Source organism: Pimephales promelas, chromosome 12, assembly GCF_988280905.1.
Source record: "Pimephales promelas chromosome 12, fPimPro1.hap1.1, whole genome shotgun sequence".
Lineage (NCBI taxonomy): Eukaryota > Metazoa > Chordata > Actinopteri > Cypriniformes > Leuciscidae > Pimephales > Pimephales promelas.
In genome coordinates, this window is record NC_142780.1 from 22,853,717 (window position 1) to 22,874,142 (window position 20,426).

The window sequence follows — 20,426 nt, forward strand, 5'->3', positions numbered from 1 at the left end:
TTTTCATCATTGATTGTACAGAGGTCAAAATTATCGTACAAATACGATAATTATCATACTTCTGGTAACACTCATCTGCCCACTGTGCTGGGAACAGCAGCTCATTTGCATTTAAAGGGACAAACACAAAAACTGTGTGTGTTTACCAAGGGGGTAATTCATCAGCGGAAGTTGAAGCCTCACGGGAGCCGCCATTGTAGAAGAACTTCACCTGCTGTTAGCATCCCATTGACTCCCATTCATTTTGGCGTCACTTTGACAGCGAATAACTTTACATCTGAGGTGTCCAAAGACTTAATTTGTTCATTATTTATTTGTAAAGAAACACGACAATGTATAAAAGGACTTCATTACTTACTGTATCTTACGTTACGGCCCTGTAGAAGCAGTTTTTGTAAAAACAGGCTGACGATTGTGTCATAACCACGCAACTTTCTATCGCACAATAGAGACATTACCATATAGACAGGAGGAAAAGCTCGCAGGCAATCTTTTACTGCCTATAAGGCAATCAGGGGTACATGGAGCCATAAAGTCAAGGGAGAAGTCCATAGATAGAAAGTTCATAAAAGCAACGGGACAAAAAATTACGTTTTTGAGGAATTCGGTGATTCAGATTTGTCTAAGCACAGCTACTAGAAGATTTACAACTGTCGACTGTCGTCAAGCTCAGTTTGAGCCTGTGCAGTTGCTCAGACATCAGGCAGGAATTTAATCAGTCTTCTCCATTGAAATCAATGGGGTCACTGTGTTCATTTCTTTTACTGTCTGTGGTTTTTACTCACCCTCAAAAAATGACATCTTATATAAAAATATATGTACGGTATTTTGAGCTAAAACTTCACATACATACTCTTGGGACATCAAAGACTTATTTTACATCTTGTGAAAGGGGTATTATACCACCCCTTTAAATAAATGCAGCCTTGGTGTTCATAAGAGACATACGATATACACTCACCGGCCACTTTATTAGGTACCCCATGCTAGTAACGGGTTGGACCCCCTTTTGCCTTCAGAACTGCCTCAATTCTTCGTGGCATAGATTCAACAAGGTGCTGGAAGCATTCCTCAGGGAGTTTGGTCCATATTGACATGATGGCATCACACGGTTGCAGCAGATTTGTCGGCTGCACATCCATGATGCGAATCTCCCGTTCCACCACATCCCAAAGATGCTCTATTGGGTTGAGATCTGGTGACTGTGGAGGCCATTTGAGTACAGCGAACTCATTGTCATGTTCAAGAAACCAGTCTGAGATGATTCCAGCTTTATGACATGGCGCATTATCCTGCTGAAAGTAGCCATCAGAAGTTGGGTACATTGTGGTCATAAAGGGATGGACATGGTCAGCAACAATACTCAGGTAGGCTGTGGCGTTGCAACGATGCTCAATTGGTACCAAGGGGCCCAAAGAGTGCCAAGAAAATATTCCCCACACCATGACACCACCACCACCAGCCTGAACCGTTGATACAAGGCAGGATGGATCCATGCTTTCATGTTGTAGACGCCAAATTCTGACCCTACCATCCGAATGTCGCAGCAGAAATCGAGACTCATCAGACCAGGCAACGTTTTTCCAATCTTCTATTGTCCAATTTCGATGAGCTTGTGCAAATTGTAGCCTCAGTTTCCTGTTCTTAGCTGAAAGGAGTGGCACCCGGTGTGGTCTTCTGCTGCTGTAACCCATCTGCCTCAAAGTTCGACGTACTGTGCGTTCAGAGATGCTCTTCTGCCCACCTTGGTTGTAACGGGTGGTTATTTGAGTCACTGTTGCCCTTCTATCAGCTCGAACCAGTCTGGCAATTCTCCTCTGACCTCTGGCATCAACAAGGCATTTCTGCCCACAGAACTGCCGCTCACTGGATGTTTTTTCTTTTTCGGACCATTCTCTGTAAACCCTAGAGATGGTTGTGCGTGAAAATCCCAGTAGATTAGCAGTTTCTGAAATACTCAGACCAGCCCTTCTGGCACCAACAATCATGCCACGTTCAAAGTCACTCAAATCACCTTTCTTCCCCATACTGATGCTCGGTTTGAACTGCAGGAGATTGTCTTGACCATGTCTACATGCCTAAATGCACTGAGTTGCCGCCATGTGATTGGCTGCTTAGAAATTAAGTGTTAACGAGCAGTTGGACAGTTGTACCTAATAAAGTGGCCGGTGAGTGTATATATATATATATATATATGAAGAGTTCAGATGCAAAAGCCTCTAAATGCCATTTGAAATTTTCTTCTTTAATGATGATTTTTATCAAACTTGTATATTTAAGTTCAGTAATTTCACTTAAATAACAATTAATAGGTAATTATCATTGCCATTTAAGTGAAATCACTGAACTTAAATATACAAGCTTGATAAAAATGATCATTCTAGAAGAAAATTTCAAATGGCACTTAGAGGCTTTTGCATCTGAACTCTTCATATATACATATATATATAAGAGACAGATGTTAAAAAAAAAAACACTTTAAAAATCTTACAGACAGACCCCACACTTTTTAATGGTAACATTAGTATGCTTACCAGATTTTGCAAAGCTACCTACCCACACCACTCAAAGCTCCAAACACAGCCCCCGTGAGACGTCGGACCACAGGAAACTCTGACAAGGGGCCAAACAGTAACCTATGAACTCTAGGTGGCAGAATGCGCTTACACACCTGCTCCAATGCTGCAAATTCACACCAAAAAAAGAGTCAAATCTATGCTGGGCAGCTACTAATAAATTTTGAGTGTTATCTAAAAACAAAATGTAAGATAAACACACTTGAGTGGGGTGTTTTACATCTGGTTTCCCCAAGACACTCCATTGCTGGTTTCTTCTTCACTGCTATACAAGAACACTGACTGCTAAAGAAAGCCGTTTTAAAAGATGCAACAATATTCCGTTAGATTGAACCCCGTGGATTAGGTGTAAAAAAAAAACCGTTTTTACATTTTTAGTATAAGTATTTGAATGGGGCCAGAAATACATCATCCGTTTACCTGTCAATATAAAAGTGAAACTTGGATCAAAAATTGAGTAACGTTTGCTATAACGTTATTTTGCTTTGAAAAGCAAGTTATTACTGCAAGCTCTACAGTGGACAGGTAAGTTATAGGCCTAACTAACAATTCATATTTCCTTTTTTAATGGCTAAACATCTAATAAAGTTGCTTCCTTTTTTATTTTTGTACTTCCTTTCTCTTTAGGATGGCTCTAAATGGACCTTTTTAATGTCTCTCGGTAGGAAAATATCGCGTAGGCGTCGCTCAGCGATACGTCAGGTGAAGCGCAGCCTTGCTGGATTTACTCTGGGTTTGTTCCTCGCTTCAGTGTACGGTATGACAGCGCTGTTCATCCAGAACAACGATCTCTGGTTCTGCGTCACCACTACCGGCATCATCGCCGCTTTGGCTGGGTTTGGATCGGGTCTTTCCGGCCGCGTGCGCACCAACGTCATGCTGATGATCCCAATGCTGTGCTCGAGTAACTAAACACTGTCAATCTTTCATAAACGTATTCTGTGTTGGAACATGTGAACACGTTAAGTTGCTAAATATAATTTAAAATTTAAGCCTATAATATGAGCAGATATAGGGGAGACCTGGGCTATTTGTCAGAAAGGAAAGAAAAAAAATAAGAAAAGAATGAATATTTCCACTTTTGCTGTCCATGGGGGAAAGGTTAAAGGCCTACAATTTATAATGCTTGTATAGGCTGTTTACATGACCACTATATGAATTTCATCTAAATGTAAATATTCAAAACAATTAAGAAAAAAACACAAGTTCTTAAACTGTAAAAATGTAATCGGTAATGTACAAATATAGCAAAACATTAACATATAAAATGTATGGTACAATTATAACAACTGAGTACATAGTGCATTTTACATTGTGTATAGTGTGTGATTTGGGACTTAATTTTCGGACATATTACTTTGTTGGCTTGATTTTTCGTGTACTATATAGTAGGGAAGAATTTGATTTTCACAGCGCTAGTCTCCTCTAAATCTCCTTTGAATTAGCTTTAAAACTACTCTGAAATCATCTGTATGATTTATTAATTATTACTATCATCATCAATAATTTATCACCTCTTAGTTTTCCTAATTGTATTGCTCATCATAACACCTCTCACACATTTTTTTTTTTTTTTGCTTTTAAGCCAGGGGTAAAAAACTCCTTCTTTTCCTCATCTGTACCTTGGTTATCCATGGCCCCGTGAGTAACACAATGGAGAATGTTGAACGGGCCGCAGACAGTGTGATCTGTGGTACAGAACTTGCCATGAATCAGACCCAACAACTCCTACAGCGTGCCGCCAACCCACTGCTACGTGAGTCCATCTGCAAGATCATCATGTCAACAATCCCCCTCTTTCAAAAACACCAACATCTGCTCTAAACTAAATAGGGAGAATATTTAGAATTTCACTTTATTCACTTGAAAAGATAGTGTACAAGAGTAAATTATCATCATTTATTCACCCTCACCTTTTTTTCTGCAAAACACAGTAGATGTCTCAGTATTTGTTTATTTTTTGTCCATACGATTCACTGTGTAGACAAAATCAGTTCTTCAAAATGTCTTCTGTTTTGCAGAAAAAAATTTGTTTGATTTTACCATTATAATAATAAAATATAATATATTTATTTAATATAGTGGCTAAAATATTTCTACAACTAACCCTGTATGTGTGTGTATATATATTCTCAAAGTCTTTTGGTTTACTTAAAAATACAGTTGTTTGTTGTACATATTTTTGTTTTGATATTCTAAAAATGCCTTTTTTTAGCGGCCCTGAGTAAGATTAAGGAGATTGCGAGGAATGCTTACTCAATGGCAGGCCGAGTACAAAACCTCATCAGAGCTCTGACGGAATCTGTGCGTCATGTTGGTGAGTGAATCAGTCGACCAAACATCCTGGATAACGCCATCATCTGGGCCTATACTCTTTCATGTTTATTGAGGTTTGAGTCTCTCTCTCTCTATTTCCTTTTCAGCTCGTGTTCTAAGAAAGGTACTGCACTTCATGGCAGATATTGGTGATGTGTGTAATGACAAGCTGGGTCTGCCGTATCAGAAGTGCACTAAGCTGTTCCAAGAAGGCCGTGAGAACTGCATGGAGCTGCTCTCTGTGTTCTCTTTTCTCTGCCACATCCTAGATGGATTCCAGTCTCTCTGCGGGCTCGCACGCGGTGCGTCTCTGGCATATGATTAGTCCCTTAAAAGCCCTGTCATTACCCTCTTTACAGGAAATCATATATCCACAGCACGCTGATTCCTTACTGCATTATTTTCTGCATCACAGTGATTTGGTTTCGGTATATTTGATCTCTTCTAACGTTGTCGAAACTGTGAAAAATGGTTCCTGTGACAGAGCCTCTTAAGTACTGTTCATCTCACATGCTCAATAAATACAAAGGTTTATTTACAGTGTGTTCTTGTGGGAGCAGTCTGTCACTTTTAAGTACCCTAAATGCTACAGTATGAGTGGGGTGGTTGTGTTCCCATGTGTATGCATCTCTCACATTTCTCAACAGACTGACTGCAAATCCAAACATAACCTCTCAGCGCTAAAATGAATCCTATAGACCATTTTGCAAGATGTAAACAACATTGGTCCAGAAACACTTCCTGTTTCAGTTTGTAACTGTTTTCTTTATTTCACGTGTAAAGAAAACATCTTAAAGATAGTTGTTTAACTTTTTGATTCAGTTTGATATTTTCTGTTGGTTGTAATTTATCCCAGCTTTTATGTAGTGTTAAAAAACTTAAACAGGAAGTGCTTCTGGACCAGTGTTGTTTACATCTTGCAAAATGCTCTATACGGCCATTACTAAAATTTGCTATTTTCACAGATGTTTTTTAAACTAATGCCTTTTTTAATTGTCTTTTCGTTCAGTGGGACAGTTATTCTGCATCTTACCATCATATATTGCTGACCACTTGAAGACTGCTTTGGCTTATCGTAAGTAAAGTTCACCTTCTGAAATTTACATATGTTAAACAGTATGCATGGACTGATTCTTTAAAAACGTTTTAAAACTTCAGTTCAGAAAAAAACTTTTGTTATTTAGTTATTGCCATTTTTGTTGTTGTCACTTCTAGCAACCATTGCGGCATTCGATCGAATTAAAAAAGAATTTGAATTCAACATTTCTTCCTCCATCAACTTTGATCTGCATCTGAACAACAGTCAGTCCATGCAGGATGCTGCTCAGGGTATCATGGAGGAGGTGTCTGAGCAGATGGGCCTCCTCCTGGAGCTCAAGGTTCTACTTGCATACATGGGTTTCTTCATGCTTCTCTTCATGTATCTTCAGTATGTACTTCCTGTTAAATACAACATGCCATAGTCAATAAATCACACACATTTAGATCTACACATGTCGGTACTGTCATGGAATTATTTTATTAAAATCTGTTTGTTAACATTTTGTATAGACCATTTTGCAAGATGTAAACAACACTGGTCCAGAAACACTTCCTGTTTCTTTATTTCACATGTAAAGAAAACATCTTAAAGATGTTTGTTTAACTATTTGATTCAGTTTTATATGTTCTGTTGGTTGTATTTTATCCCAGCTTTTATGTAGTTTTAAAAAACTGAAACAGGAAGTGCTTCTGGACCAGTGTTGTTTACATCTTGTAAAATGGAACTGAATAAAGCTGTTGAGATTGTAGTCCTAAAATAAGAGAATAAGGATTTTTACAAAGGGATGATCATATTTGGGGGTTTGTAAGAGTATATTCATTTGTATTTGTGTGATGTCCATTGTCCTTTTCTGTGTTTGTGAACAGGGCCGTTCTTTACAAAAATCGATACCTTCATAATGATAAATTTGAGAACATCTACATAACTGACCAGTTCATTGAGCTAGACAGGAAGCTCTCCGGACAGGGCAAAACAGCAGTACTTCCCCTCAGCCACAGAGAAACTCTCACCTACATCAGGCCCTGTGAGTGTATACTTATTTAAATAAGTGTGTGTGTGTGTGTGTGTGTGTGTGTGTGTGTGTGTGTGTGTGTGTGTGTGTCCATTAGCAGATAGATGGTGTAGGGTGAAGGGTCAAGAAAGAGGAAGGAAGAAAGGAAAGAATGTTCATAGACATTTAGATAAGAGAAATAGAGCTGAAAGAGGCTGAGAGGTTCAAAAATGTGGAGGAGGACCCCGAGCAGTGAGAGATCAACAAGGAAAGATGAGAAAAAGCTCACAAGGGAAAGATCAACAAGACAAGTAACAGAAAACAGGGAATGTTTCACACTCAGAAAGACGCAGGTCAAAAGGTCAAACTGCTGTAGTAAAGCAAACTGCTCTTGGACACTTCTGGTGACCCCAAAAAATGTGCTGCACGTCTGTTGTGGGATAAAAAAAATAACTTTTTCTGTCAAAGGTCATACATCCAATCAAACTCTACAGTAATTTGGCATATTAACCTATAAAACATCACAACTGGTCAAATACAGTAAAAACAATAATATTGGGAAATAGCCTACACGTATGCTATTTTAATACATTTAAAAATTTAATTTATTCCCGTGCTGGCAAAGCTACATTTTCAGTAGTTATTACTTCAGTCTTTAGTGTCACATGATCTATCATTCTAATATGCTGATTTGGTGCTCAAGAAACATTCCTTGTTATTATCAATTTTGATTTGGTTGTTATCAGTTGTGCTGCTTAATATTTTAGTGGGAATTGTGATACTTTTTTTTTTTGATGAATAGAAACCTAAAGATGAATAAAATTATTATTTTAAGAAAACACACTAACCCCAAACCTTTGATTGATAGTAGGGTACACAAGGCTACAAAACCAGTTCAAAACCTAAAAAGCTCCACAGAGATACACACATCTGGCCAAGAGCTAGAATGACTCTAATAATGGCTCTCATGTCTTCCTCAGGCTCTCTGTTCCTGACTGCGAGAGAGAGACGGGCTATGGCAGGTCAGACGTTGTCTTTGTTCAGGTATATGGTCATGACAGTAATACTGATAGCTGTTGACCTCATGGTGTTCTGGGTGTTTGAGCTGGTACACCACCAGGCCCAGGGTGAAATCGTGACCCAAGGTACACAAGACTAAAACCATAGCATGGTTTCGATGTATGTTTTTGTTGAATTGCGCACTGCATAATAATTCAATGGCTGTTATAAGTCAATGGTTTGCTTACTTTCTCTATAAATTCTTCTAGCATATTTTGTTATTCACAATTTTTGTTCACCTCCAGCTCCTGTAGTGGTGGCAGTACAAGTGAATGGATCTGGCTACGCCTCAGATATCTTTAGGGACATTGCAGCCTCTTTTGACATCCTGCAGAAAGGAAATATCACTGTGCTTAGCAAGAAATGTCTCATGAAGCCTTTGGAGCCAGACTACATGAGATACCTGCTCATTGGTACAAGTACACACCACACTGTACATGGAGTCTATTGTTTTAGAGTGACTCCTAATGGTCGACACTGGAACAGCAGATGGAACGTTTGACCAGTCAAAAGAGTTTAATCTGCTTACTCACAAATGTGCTTTTGATATGTCAATTCAAAACGTTTTATGATCTTTTTACTGACACTTAAGCTAGAAAGCAACTACAGTTGTTTTCTGAATATTTAAATCATAGTAAATAGATTTTTTAACCAGACCTATTCTACAACGCGACCAATCACAGAAAAACAATAGACATAGGCCATTACTTGGTGTGTCTTTTTATCTTATCACTTTAACCCAATGATTCTTCAAGTAGCCATAGTACTCACCCGCCCACAGGTTGAAGTTATTTAGGAATGAATGACGTAGAAGACTACCTTGTGGTTTTTCTTGTTTGAGCCTTATTTTAATACGTAAAGTCTCACTGGAAGCAGTTGTAACAAAACAAAACAAAATTATTGGTTACAATACAAAGAAGGTAATGCAAAACAAAAAGTTTCATTTTAAAGCTAAAATGTATATTCAAGCTCTAAACCAGGGGTTCTCAACTATGGGTCTTGAGGTCCATTTTCCTTCAGCAAATAGTTCCAACCTTGATCAAACTCACTTGGATGTAAAGTTCTAGTAATCATAAAGATCTTAATTGAAGCACCCAGAGCTTTATTTGAGCTGATTTCTCCCCCCAGATTCACAGACAAGCCTTAAGCTAGTCCCAGACTAACTCCCAGTTTGAGCTGGTTCAACTGAAAGAAACTTGCACTAACATTTCTTAAAATATGTAGGAGCCATTGTTTTGTCTCAAGATGCACACCAGTAATGTTTTTTTTCTAAGGCACGTTTATGAAAGCCACTTAAACTGAACCTAATCCTGGCTTAATTTAAGTCCTGTCTGTCAAACTGGGCCTTTACATTTGATTTTTGCTTTAACTGCTTTGCATTGTAACCAATAAACAGCATCTGTTGATAGGGTATCAGGTTTCCTTCAAGCTTAATGCAGGCATCATCTGAGGAGTGCCTTACTCCTTATACCAGAGGTGCCCATTCCTGTTCCTGGAGATCTACCTACTTGCAGATTCAACCCTGATCAAACACACCTGAATAAATAGAAATAACCTAGAAATAGGTTCAGTTGTATTTGATCAGGGTTGGAGCTGAACTTTGCAGGAAGATAGATCTCTAGAAAGAGGATTAGGCACCCCTGCATTACTTTTGTGGAATTCCAATTCCATGTAATTCATCAAATCCTCTGTCATCTAAGATCCAGTCTTTCTTTTTTAGGAGTATCAGTCTCTGTAACTCATGATGTCTAATATGACGGATGTCCTTCCTCTGTCGCACGCAGTTGTTTTCTTGCACTCTTCCCTTTGTTCACTCACTGTAGTCTTATCTCTGCTTGTGGTTTTATCACCCCAGTGTATCCTCTTGTTAACCTTTGTGGCTGGTTGCATGCACCAAATTTGTGAATTTCCTTCTTTTTTTTTTCCAAACCTTTTGCTCATTTTATCCTGCTCTACGTCATAAACAAAGAAAGTCAAGTACATTTGTTTATACTTTACATCAAGATAATTTTAAGTATTGCAGGCACTTTCCAAGCAAATAGCATTCGTTTTTTATATGGCATTAATGTAAAGACAAGTAAACAACATTTTACATACGACATACAAATCCATTTCTTACAATGCAAACATTTCAACTTATTTGGTTATATGCCTGACTTTTGTCTTCCCTCCAAACAAAGGTCTTCTTTATGGCTTCACGCTGTTTATTGTGATTGCTGGTGGCTACGCCAAACGTTTACAGAGGTTTGTGTGTGCCAGGTACCATCCTGAAAGAGAGAAAGTAAGAAAGTTTCCTAGCACAATTATCATCAAAATGGCCTTTACTTGTCACAGATATAAAGTTTTTGTCAAATATTTATTAAGCTGGTCACCTTTCTAATGCTTTTATCTTTAAAGAGAATTATGTCTCATGGAAGAGAAACACAGTACTGTGCAGATGTGGCTTGTAAAAGGACAATGACTGAACTGTTTTACTTTCAGTTTGCTTTTTCTATGAATAGTTTATACTAAATGTTTGCATGTTGCAGAAGAGGATCCTGTACCTCCACAGGCATATTCTCACTCATCGTAGGTCTTTAGGAAAAGCCCTATTGAGGGCAGTACAACGAAACAAGGTGGACCAGCAAAATAATGGCTTTATAAAAACACTGGCCAAACAGTGAGTATAAACCACAATAGCACACTCACTACTAGATACATTATTAGTGTGGGATCAGTATTAATTTATTTTTGATTAAAACTTTTACTAAGCAAGGACACATTAAATTGAAAGTAACAGTAAAAAAAAAATCTATTTTAAATCAAAATTCTTTTGAACTTTCTGCTAATCAACGATTTCAGAAGAAAAAAAAATCCACACTTTCCACAAAACAGCACAACATCACAGGAATAAATTGTATTTTAAAATATATGTTAAGTTATAATATTTTACAATATAACAGTTCTTACTGTATTTTTAATCAAATAAATGCAGCTTTGGTGAGCATAAAGAGACTTCTTTCAAAAACACAAATCTTACAGAGCACAAGTTTTTGAATTGTAGTTATCTGTTAGGTATTATCTGAAGGTTAATGCATACATCTTCAATTTATCCAGTAGAAATATGGTTTTAAATTAAAATAAATTCACACAATCCTCGCCTTTTTTTTTTTTTTTTGCAGCCTGCCGGGGGGTTTCATCATAGCCAGGCTCCTGGATATCAATAAAGAACCATGCATGGCCTGTGGGAAAATGTTGGAGACGAGAGGTCATGATGATGAAGTGCACATATGCCCTACCACTCACTGCACAGGTTGGTTTTCTCACTCTTGAGAAATTGTTGATTTAAGATAATTTGCCTGTCAAGGGGAAATAGACTGTTAGATCAACCTGCTAGACCGAATTTATTTGCTTTCACAGGTCGTTACTGCTCGTCGTGCTTCAGACTGATGGGGAACCTCTGTGCTATCTGCATGGGAGCACTTGCGTTCCAGGAGGAGCAAGAGCTGTACGTCACATGGCAGAACAATGATAGACACCTTTATTTGATAGCACAAGTGTGTGTGTGTGTTTCTCATAAATTTAAATGATAGTTTCAGGTAATAGACAGCTTAACTTTTATTGAACCTGGAATATGTAACCAAAAAAATCATTTTTCGGATTAGCTTTTATTTTTACATTTTAAAAATGGGCAGGAAAGTTCTATACACATGCTTGTGAGTTTCAGAGACTCCAGCGATGAGGAGCAAGCTGATTTATTGGAGGCCGCTGAAACATCACAGCAGACTAGTCAGGGCGTAGAGATGAAAAAAGTCACGATCAGGTGTGTGTGTAGTGTAATTAAGCAACTTTGTCACACATTTAAGTTGTACAAATGCAGAGTGCAAATTAGCAGAGCAGTAGTAACTTATGTCTTTTTATCTGTTTCAGTTTTTCCAATCAGGATCATTCTGTATGGCTCAATGGACAATCTAGCCATCAAAATATAGTTGTCAATAACAGAGTTTGAGTCCAAAGTTTCATTTTTTAGCGAATTTATTTGTACAGAGAACCGTTTTCTGTGGTGTTGAATAAATGTATGCTAAACCAGGTGCTTGTATTTTATTTAATTATTATCCACCATGAACAACTGTAACTTTGGTATACGTGATGAAACTACAAATATTTTACAAATGTTACCTCGGTCACATCTGTCACAATGCGGTTAGTCTGGTTACATTGCTTACATAGTTGTCAAAGGAATGTCGAGTAGCCTATGTGCAGTCTCTTACTGTAAAACAAATCGTCTTTCAATGTCTTTTTTTAATTATTTATTTTTTACATAAAACTGAAAATGTAAAAAATGAGGCTAGTCTCAGTCTGCATCGAAAATTAGCACACATTCCGTACAAGACGTACTCCCATAAAAGCGAGGACATACCCTTTGTGCACGTGAAGAGTGGGCGGGATACCGAGGCGCTCTGGTCAGGTGATGAAATGCAGTCACTTCACTTCACTTCACCTGCTCTAGTTTCCGCACAATCAGGACATGAAACAAGCCCAATGGATCCACAGGTAAGTCTTTCTTTTTGTTGTATTTATTAAATAGGATGATCCACCAATCGCAATATTTTACATAAGGCTACCTTTTGTCGTAGTTCGCTTCAATATAAGGAAATGAATTAAAGCGTGCTTTTGTATCCGTCTAAATGAATTAAATTTGATAATAAAAAGATATAACTGATGTAGCCTATATAACGTTACTTAAATTTAATTTGTCCAATGTGGTGTTGTGAATTATCACTGCCGTTCAAACACATTTAGGCTACAAGTTAGGCCTAAATTATTTTAAACAATACTAGTAACTTAGTATATGAATATTTTAAAGCTTGTCACTTAAAAACGATAAGACTAAATTAAATTAACTTATTTTACCTTGTGTTTTGTTTCTTTTTTTTGTGGCCAACGCCCAGGGAGTAAGTAGATGTCAGTCATACTGAACCATAGATGTGTAAACATTGATGCCTTATTAGTAGCAGTCCGCCATATTGCAACGGTCAAAACACCAGTTCGTGAACACTCGAGAGCAAGTTGACTGTGCTTCTACAACAGCCTTGTTAGACGCATGTATGAATATCTATCTATCCGTCTATCCGTCTATCCGTCTGTCTATCTATCTATCTATCTATCTATCTATCTATCTATCTATCTATCTATCTATCTATCTATCTATCTATCTATCTATCTATCTATCTATCTATCTATCTATCCTGTAATATAGAGTTAATGCATATAAAAACAACAACACATTCTCATCCGTGAAAGGTTATCCCATTTCTTCGGGAATTTAAATCATGGCTGTTTGACGATCAGAAGCTACGCGATGTATTAGTATTATTGATTCTTACTGTAAGTCATGACACGCTGACCGTTCCAAGATGGCAGGTGCGTCAACGTGTCTGGAGCTATTTGGCATCTACGTATGCAATCTATGTGCTGAACTGTCGAGCACAGGAATGCACTGTGCGAATAGAGGTCGCAACAGGTCTTTACAGCTCCTGTTCAACAGCAAACAGAGGATTGCTAACAACAAAGCCTTGCCGTTATGTGATAATATATTATATCAAAGCTGCACTTTTCAACCACTTTGAAATTCATAACTGCTGTGTTTTTATACCGCTGTAATCCCTAAAAACTTCTCCCCTTACCCTAACCCTTCACAACCTATTACATTTTAATACGTGCCGCTCACCTGATGATTAGTGGTATTGAAAGTTGTACCAAGGTCCTCAGCGGTGTCCACTCTAGTTCAGTTCTGGCTTTGTTTCATAAGGCTTTTGCTTAGTGAAAATATCCAATTTTAGATAAAGATATAGGAAAAAAATCACTCTGAGACTTTTGAAAGGTTTTCGAATCACCAGCAGATATATGGTTTTGTTTTACTCAAAAAGTTTCAGAATGATACAAAGAAAATTTGAAAAAAACAAAAACAAAAAAAAGCGAATAAGTCTTCACCTCGAAAAATGAGGCAAGAAGCAGGAATCATAAACTTTTATATGGTTTAGTTGGGGCTGTCTTTAAGCATTTGGGGGCAGTTCCCCTTACAGACGGAATTCCTTACAACGTATGCTAAAAACGGGAAACCTTCACAGTTGCTGTTCCACACATAGAGACCATTAATCTCCTAAGATCTAACAAAAGCTTACCCAACATTTACCCATTATTTCACCTACATGTGTTATAACCACATCCTGTCCCTGGCCTATCAATGGCTTCTAAGAAGCGCTATTAGGTCACAGAAGCAGATGTGGTTTCAACATCTGCTTAGCCTATGCAAAAAGAACAAAGGAAAAAGTAACACTTCAGTTATCAGAGCAAACCTGCATGTTTCTAATAAGTTTCTTCTGCATATTTGAAATTTCACATTTAATTTGACTTTCCATCATAAGCCTTTTTACAATATGCAACAATCGTCTATTCAAGTTTGGCGTCCATAAATATTTCAATTTTACCAGTCTGGTTTGAGATACATCAATCATAGAGGAGAAGCAATGTGAGGCATTTATTAGAGAATTTCGAATCTTTAGTTACAGGCAACATAACATAACTGATGAAAAAAAACCCTGATACATCCACTGATCTATATAATGACATTCATGTCATTCTATATAGATCAGTGGATACATCATAAAATCAAGTTGCACAAATGATTGTGAGTAGTGAATATTATTGCCCTGATAGCACACGTACATCACAGAGACGTCTATTTGATGTTTGCTTATCTGTTATACGTCTATAGGACATTTCCAGCCAATATCAAATAGACATTCAAGATGTTTATGATTTATAAAGTCATGTTAGATGTTAGTAAACAGCTGATGCTTTCCAAATGAAGCAGTCTTTAATAGACATCTTGCAGATGTATGCTACGTGTGCTATCGTGGAAACATGATGGTAAAAACAAGATATGATTACAATGCAACCATTTCCCCCCGGTCCCAGACTAAAATGGCAGTTTGAGCTGTTTTAACTGAAAGCAACTTGCACCGACAGACCTTATAATATGTCAGAGCCTTTGTTTTGGCTTTAGATGCACACCTGTAATGTTTTTTTCTAAGAGAGGTTTATAAAAAGCCTGATTGAACTAAGGCTTTATCCTGGCTTAATCTGCCCTTTCTGTGAAACCGTTTTACTCCTTTATGGCTCTGGAGACATTAGTTTTAGCTCTACTTGAGTCTGAAACTGCTCTCTCTCTGTAGCAGCACACAGATCTAGAATCGGCCATAAACACCCTGGTGGAAAACTTCCACTCAGCATCATCAACTAATGCCAACACGCTCACAGCCCAGGAGTTCCAGAGCATGCTCTCCAAAGAGCTCCCCACCATGGCGAAGGTATGTCTGTGTCCACAATCCAATCATCACACCACTTCACTTCATATCAGTCTCTCAAAATAACTTATATCATCCATTTTACATAACCAAAAGCCACATTTGCATAAGTTACAACACTAATGTGATACTATTTTGTCATAGGACAGACCAAAATAAGACTGAAAATAAATATGAGCCAAGAAGTACGTTGACAGAATACTCAATGAAATTTAGATTAGGCCCCAAAAATTTCAAGGTTTTTATTTTTTATTTTTCAAATATTCACTGTATTGACTCGCTATACGTAAAACTTTAAGGTGAGACATTTATATTCATTGTAAAGCCAGTATATATTTATTCAGACTCGTGAAAGCATTGTGTCGCCTAAATACACAATAATACTGATTACATTTGATAAGTTTCCCACATCCTCTATTCTCTTCCAGACAGCAGGGGACCAGGAAGGACTCAACAAACTTCTGACAGAAATGAGTGTGGAAGAAGGGAAGGGCGTCACATTCAAGGATTTCTGGAAATTGGTTGATTCTCTGGCCAGTGCTCAGTTTGGATTGCTGAGCAAAGAGAAGCAGGTGAAATGTGTGAAATGTAGTCTAATGTGAAATCCGGCGCTGAGCAAACAAGTCCGATCAACATTACTTGGGTGTCCACCACAGCCCTGAGAAGACTTGTTCAATCAGTCAATTCTATTTCCCATCACTTTCTGCAATACTGTACATGTCACTCTGCTGGTCTTTGGCATATGCGCTGAGGTTATTACTCACAACACTCATAATTAAGTGCTGTTATAGAGCTTCCTGAATAAATATCTCTCGATTCATTACATCACAGACCTGAAGTAATCTCTTAACATCAGTGTAACCTGAGCCACACCTGCCTGGCCAGATAACGTAAGATCCAGCCGCTAATTTATTTCCTCGTTTCCTTTGGTGCTGCAGGTCTTTTTATTATTGTGACATTTTGAATCCATCCAATATTTTTTTTACTTTCTTTTTACATATAAAATATTGGAAATTATTTCTGTTTGATGTGACAACTGTGATTTATATTTGAAATAATGTGGGTCACATGTCTGTTTGTGCTGACTGACATAAATTGGAAAATGTATAATGTGAGTAAAATATATTGTGGAAGGAAACAAAAGATGTGACACGTGTGACACACTCTGTACTGTATATGGCTTTATGGTAACACAATGTGATGATTGTGTTGATGCTATTAAATGTGTGCTGAAGGTTTCTCTGTCTGAATGATCTGTTACGTGCAATGAAAATATTTTTGAGTTTGATGGATGGTCTTTATTGATCTAGCTACAATTTAACCCTTTGTGTTCTATTCATCTCTCCAAGGCCATTTTAATAGTACAAAAATATTAAAAAGGCATCAAGGTGAAATGTAATTTGCTTGTCAAAAAGTCAATTTTCAAAAGAATGCTGATGATGCAGTTATTTTTACACCTGCTAAAAGCACACAGGAAGCATCATCCATCCTCACATCAGCACTGGAAAATATACAGCATTGGCTGCTTAAATCTTGCCTACTACTGAACAAAAAGAAAACTTTTGCTATGATTTTCACAAAAAAAAAAAAAAAAAAAACAACAAACTGGGGCAGTCCAATGTGCTCCTGGGGGAGTGGAACTTGTAGAGGAGTTCAAGTACCTCTGGGTCACACTGGACCCAACACTTTCATTTAAAAAACACATCACTTATAGCAAACAGAATCAATTTCAATACAATTACTTCTGCTAAAATGTTCCTACATTCAATGATATTTTCACATATAGTTTACTGCATCTCAATCTGGTCACCTCTGTCATACCACCAGTGTAATATTTTGGGAAAATACAATATGCTCAATTTTGAAAATTGTATTCATTTTAAAGCAGCACTATGTAGTTTTTTCAACCTTTTCCAAAACCCTTGAGATGGTACATCGACTTACTATAGGTTGAATGACAGAGCCTGACGTGGTCTGTATCGCTTTTACTTTTACATTTGTGGATCCATCATGTCTTGTTAGCCCTGTGCAGGCTGGTGGCGGTGGTGTAATGGTGTGGGGGATGTTTTCTTGGGACACTTTAGGCCCCTAAGTACCAATTGGGCATCGTTTAAATGCCACGGGCTACCTGAGCATTGTTCCTGACCATGTCCATCCCTTTATGGCCATCATGTACGCATCCTGATGGCTACTTCCAGCAGAATAATGCACCATGTCGGCTCGAATCATTTCAAATTTGTTTCTTGAACATGATGTAGGGAACCAGGGATGTTCCCATTAGGTCAGATACCAGGAATATAATTTTAATAACTCATCATGAAACATGATCAGGAAATCACCTACAAATTATAAAATTACCGTAAAGGGAAAAGTTACCAACTGCCTGTTTGGACAGCCGAACACAACGAATTATGATCAGTAAAAAAATAGATCAATCGTAATATCAATAATCAATCATAAGAATTATAATTAAATATTAATATATCAATTAGGTCTTTATCAACACTGAGGATAGTCCCTGTGGAATTAATGTGTGATCTGATAATCCGTTTGGAAATTCCAATGGGGTCGTAAAATGTATCAGTCTTGTAACTGAACACTGAGCTCTGTTAACGCTGACTTGATTTGTGTGGGAAGTTCCGTAGAGAGTCCATGTATGTGAGTGGTTTACACAAAGTTCGGTTCTTGTCGGAAAGGGGGAAGGCTTTGTTTTAACTCAGCTTGCTATGAAAGTGTCAATGAACGCCATTAGGAACAGACTCTATGACGCTCGCTGGTGAATTACTAGCATGGAAGTCAAAGGTTAAAAGCTTTTCAATTGTGGATTTGAATGAGTCCCAACTGACAGAGTCTGATACCCTACAATCACAATGAGTTCACTGTACTAAAATGGCCCTAACAATCACCAGATTTCAACCCAATAGAGCATCTTTGGGATGTGGTGGAATGAGAGCTTCGTGTCCTGGATGTGCATCCCACAAATCTCCATCAACTGCAAAATGCTATCCTATCAATATGGGACAACATTTTTAAAGGATGCTTTTAGCACCTTGTTGAATCAATGCCACTTAGAATTAAGGCAGTTCTGAAGGCGAAAGGGGGTCAAACACAGTATTCGTATGGTGTTCCTAATGATCCGTGAGTGTATAGCACTCTTTACGATACAGACTGTTTCAAATCAGCTTTACAGAGATAACAGGAAAATAATGCAACAAAGTTTGTTTCCAGAAGAAAATAGCGTCACGGTCCAGCTTAAGTAAGTTCAATTACTTAATTCATATTTAGCCGCTCTGGAGAAAACCGTGATGTCATCGTCCAGCTCAGTGTAGTTCTCATAATATTGTCAGTGCTGGCAGATCAATATTATAGTTGAATATTAAATAAAATGTTAAATTTAATGTCTCCAACTAAGCAAGCCAAAAGCCAATGGCAACTAAGGTGAAAAAGGCAACAGTGACAAGGAACCAAAACTCCATCATGTGACAGAATGGAGAGAAAACATTGGGAGAAACCATGGTGCACTGCACTGTTGTTACAGCATGATATAGAATGAGAACTGAGAGACAATTGACCATTAGTTCCTTAAAATAATGCAGGTATGAAAAACAGTTCTGCTTTCACTTTTGTTTTGAATTTTTCAATTCAATTCAAATTTATTGTACAGTGTTTTTCGTTTATGCATTTTGTTTCAAAGCAACTTTACAGAAAAATCAATGTTTTTACATTACAATTTAGTGATCTGCTATCATATTGCAGGTGACTGTGTCAAAGTAATGTCCATATGTCAAAAATGTACAGTTCTAAGATACTACAAATCATGCAGCTAATATCATGTATCCATTTAGGCAGAGATAAAGTTGTGATTACAATATAATCTTTGATGAATGGAAAGACAAGGCCGCAGCCTGGCACAAATGTAGAGGTCCTTTTAAGACTTTTTGCTCAGCATCATCTTCACATCAGAATTTCTCAGAATCAGCTGTAATTTTGTAAGCAGTGATTTTTCAAAGTGTGAAGATGTCACAGCCTCAGGGGGTGAGAAACTTCAACAAGAAAACTTTATAATCCTTTGTCTTCTAGCAGGGTGCTGCATAAGTCATTTGATTGGGTGTCAATGGAGATACTATTAAAGATTGTATAATACTAATATGTTGCATATTAGGGTATCAACATATAATGTAAATGATCACTCTGGTCACTAAAACAGAAAGTCATACCAAACATGGTAAGGCTATTCATTCAAAGAGTTTAGATTAATAGTCAAAATACTGTAGAGGAACATATGATTGCATAGAAAAAGTGGATACATGATTGTAAGTGATTATATATTGAGGGTATAGTATTAGAATGGACTGTAGCTATAGAAAATGGTATGTGTCGATTTCAAAGTGAATTTTGATTGAAACTCTTCATTCCTTTGAGGTGTAAATCCTAACTTTTGTTACAACAGTAACTAGAAGCAAGGTGAAAGCTGAAATCGGGGTGTTAATTGCTCTTCGGGGGAAGTATTCCTTTGTATTCATAAATTTAAACATATTTAATAATAAATAAGTTCATGAATTCGAATTACAGAAACTGAAATAGTCCATACCATTGTTTCATTAAGAATTATACAAAATGTTTTATAAAGCTTTAGGTTTTTTTAAATGTAATTTAAAATTCTTAATTCATAATATTAATATGCAAGGACTATTCAATTCAATTTGAAGGAATTTACTATACAATTGTAAATCTTAAAAATGGGCTTAATTTTTGTCACCTTTCCATATCTTCTCTATAATACACATGTATTTAAGAAACAAAGTCTGGCATAGTAGTCCCTGCAATCGTCCCCTGAAACATTCCATGGAAATCCACTCCTCCCAGCACATATATCAACTAAGTTCCACTCTGTGTGCTAAAAGGTTACAAAATGTATAAGATTCCTAAGGTATTCTGTTGCACTGGGTGGAGCCTGCTGGAATATTCAGTGATAATCAGTCTTTGTGGGTGTGTTCTTCTGACAAATTAAAAGCCGTGGAGCTGACAATGTTTGTGCCAGCTACTCAGATCCTAATTTTATTGATTTGGTAACATATGGGGTTAGTTGGAAT

The 20,426-nt window shown here is 37.4% G+C and overlaps 2 protein-coding genes and 1 long non-coding RNA gene across 5 annotated transcripts in view; 2 read left to right on the top strand and 1 right to left on the bottom strand.

Annotated features, from left to right (window-relative positions):
• Positions 1–12,052, top strand: part of dcst2 (DC-STAMP domain containing 2) — a 32,917-nt gene extending 20,865 nt beyond the window's left edge. Inside the window, exons 5-19 of the mRNA XM_089117717.1 lie at positions 3,204–3,480; positions 4,162–4,332; positions 4,792–4,893; positions 5,000–5,194; positions 5,902–5,967; positions 6,108–6,321; positions 6,801–6,958; positions 7,906–8,070; positions 8,230–8,397; positions 10,165–10,265; positions 10,513–10,643; positions 11,146–11,276; positions 11,384–11,471; positions 11,691–11,786; positions 11,894–12,052. Coding sequence (XP_088973843.1) covers positions 3,204–3,480; positions 4,162–4,332; positions 4,792–4,893; positions 5,000–5,194; positions 5,902–5,967; positions 6,108–6,321; positions 6,801–6,958; positions 7,906–8,070; positions 8,230–8,397; positions 10,165–10,265; positions 10,513–10,643; positions 11,146–11,276; positions 11,384–11,471; positions 11,691–11,786; positions 11,894–11,972 — 2,142 coding nt within the window. The 3' untranslated portion in view covers positions 11,973–12,052. The remainder of the gene's footprint in view (positions 1–3,203; positions 3,481–4,161; positions 4,333–4,791; positions 4,894–4,999; positions 5,195–5,901; positions 5,968–6,107; positions 6,322–6,800; positions 6,959–7,905; positions 8,071–8,229; positions 8,398–10,164; positions 10,266–10,512; positions 10,644–11,145; positions 11,277–11,383; positions 11,472–11,690; positions 11,787–11,893) is intronic.
• Positions 9,916–13,991, bottom strand: LOC148977017 (uncharacterized). 2 transcript variants are annotated; one of them, XR_016145746.1, is made up of 3 exons: positions 13,695–13,991; positions 11,125–11,205; positions 9,916–10,251 (listed from the first exon to the last, which is right to left on the bottom strand). It is a non-coding gene; the product is annotated as an uncharacterized LOC148977017 (long non-coding RNA). The 2 variants fall into 2 exon arrangements; XR_016145745.1 differs by lacking the exon at positions 13,695–13,991 and adding an exon at positions 12,384–12,528.
• s100v1 (S100 calcium binding protein V1) lies at positions 12,308–16,571 on the top strand. 2 transcript variants are annotated; one of them, XM_089117719.1, is made up of 3 exons: positions 12,308–12,517; positions 15,205–15,336; positions 15,762–16,571. In XM_089117719.1, exons 1-3 carry the CDS (start codon positions 12,440–12,442, stop codon positions 15,933–15,935), a joined length of 384 nt encoding a protein of 127 aa, XP_088973845.1. In that variant the 5' UTR covers positions 12,308–12,439; the 3' UTR covers positions 15,936–16,571. The 2 variants fall into 2 exon arrangements, with proteins under 2 accessions (XP_088973845.1, XP_088973844.1); XM_089117718.1 differs by having other exon boundaries at positions 12,353–12,517; positions 15,202–15,336.
• Positions 16,572–20,426: the final 3,855 nt, after the last annotated feature.

Excerpts from the sequence above, each read along its gene's own strand:
- s100v1 (XM_089117718.1), top strand. The coding sequence starts at position 12,440 with ATGCAGTCACTTCACTTCACTTCACCTGCTCTAGTTTCCGCACAATCA. Across the intron at positions 12,518-15,201 it reads CAAGCCCAATGGATCCACAG|CAGCACACAGATCTAGAATC; the intron begins GTAAGTCTTTCT and ends CTCTCTCTGTAG. Across the intron at positions 15,337-15,761 it reads AGCTCCCCACCATGGCGAAG|ACAGCAGGGGACCAGGAAGG; the intron begins GTATGTCTGTGT and ends ATTCTCTTCCAG.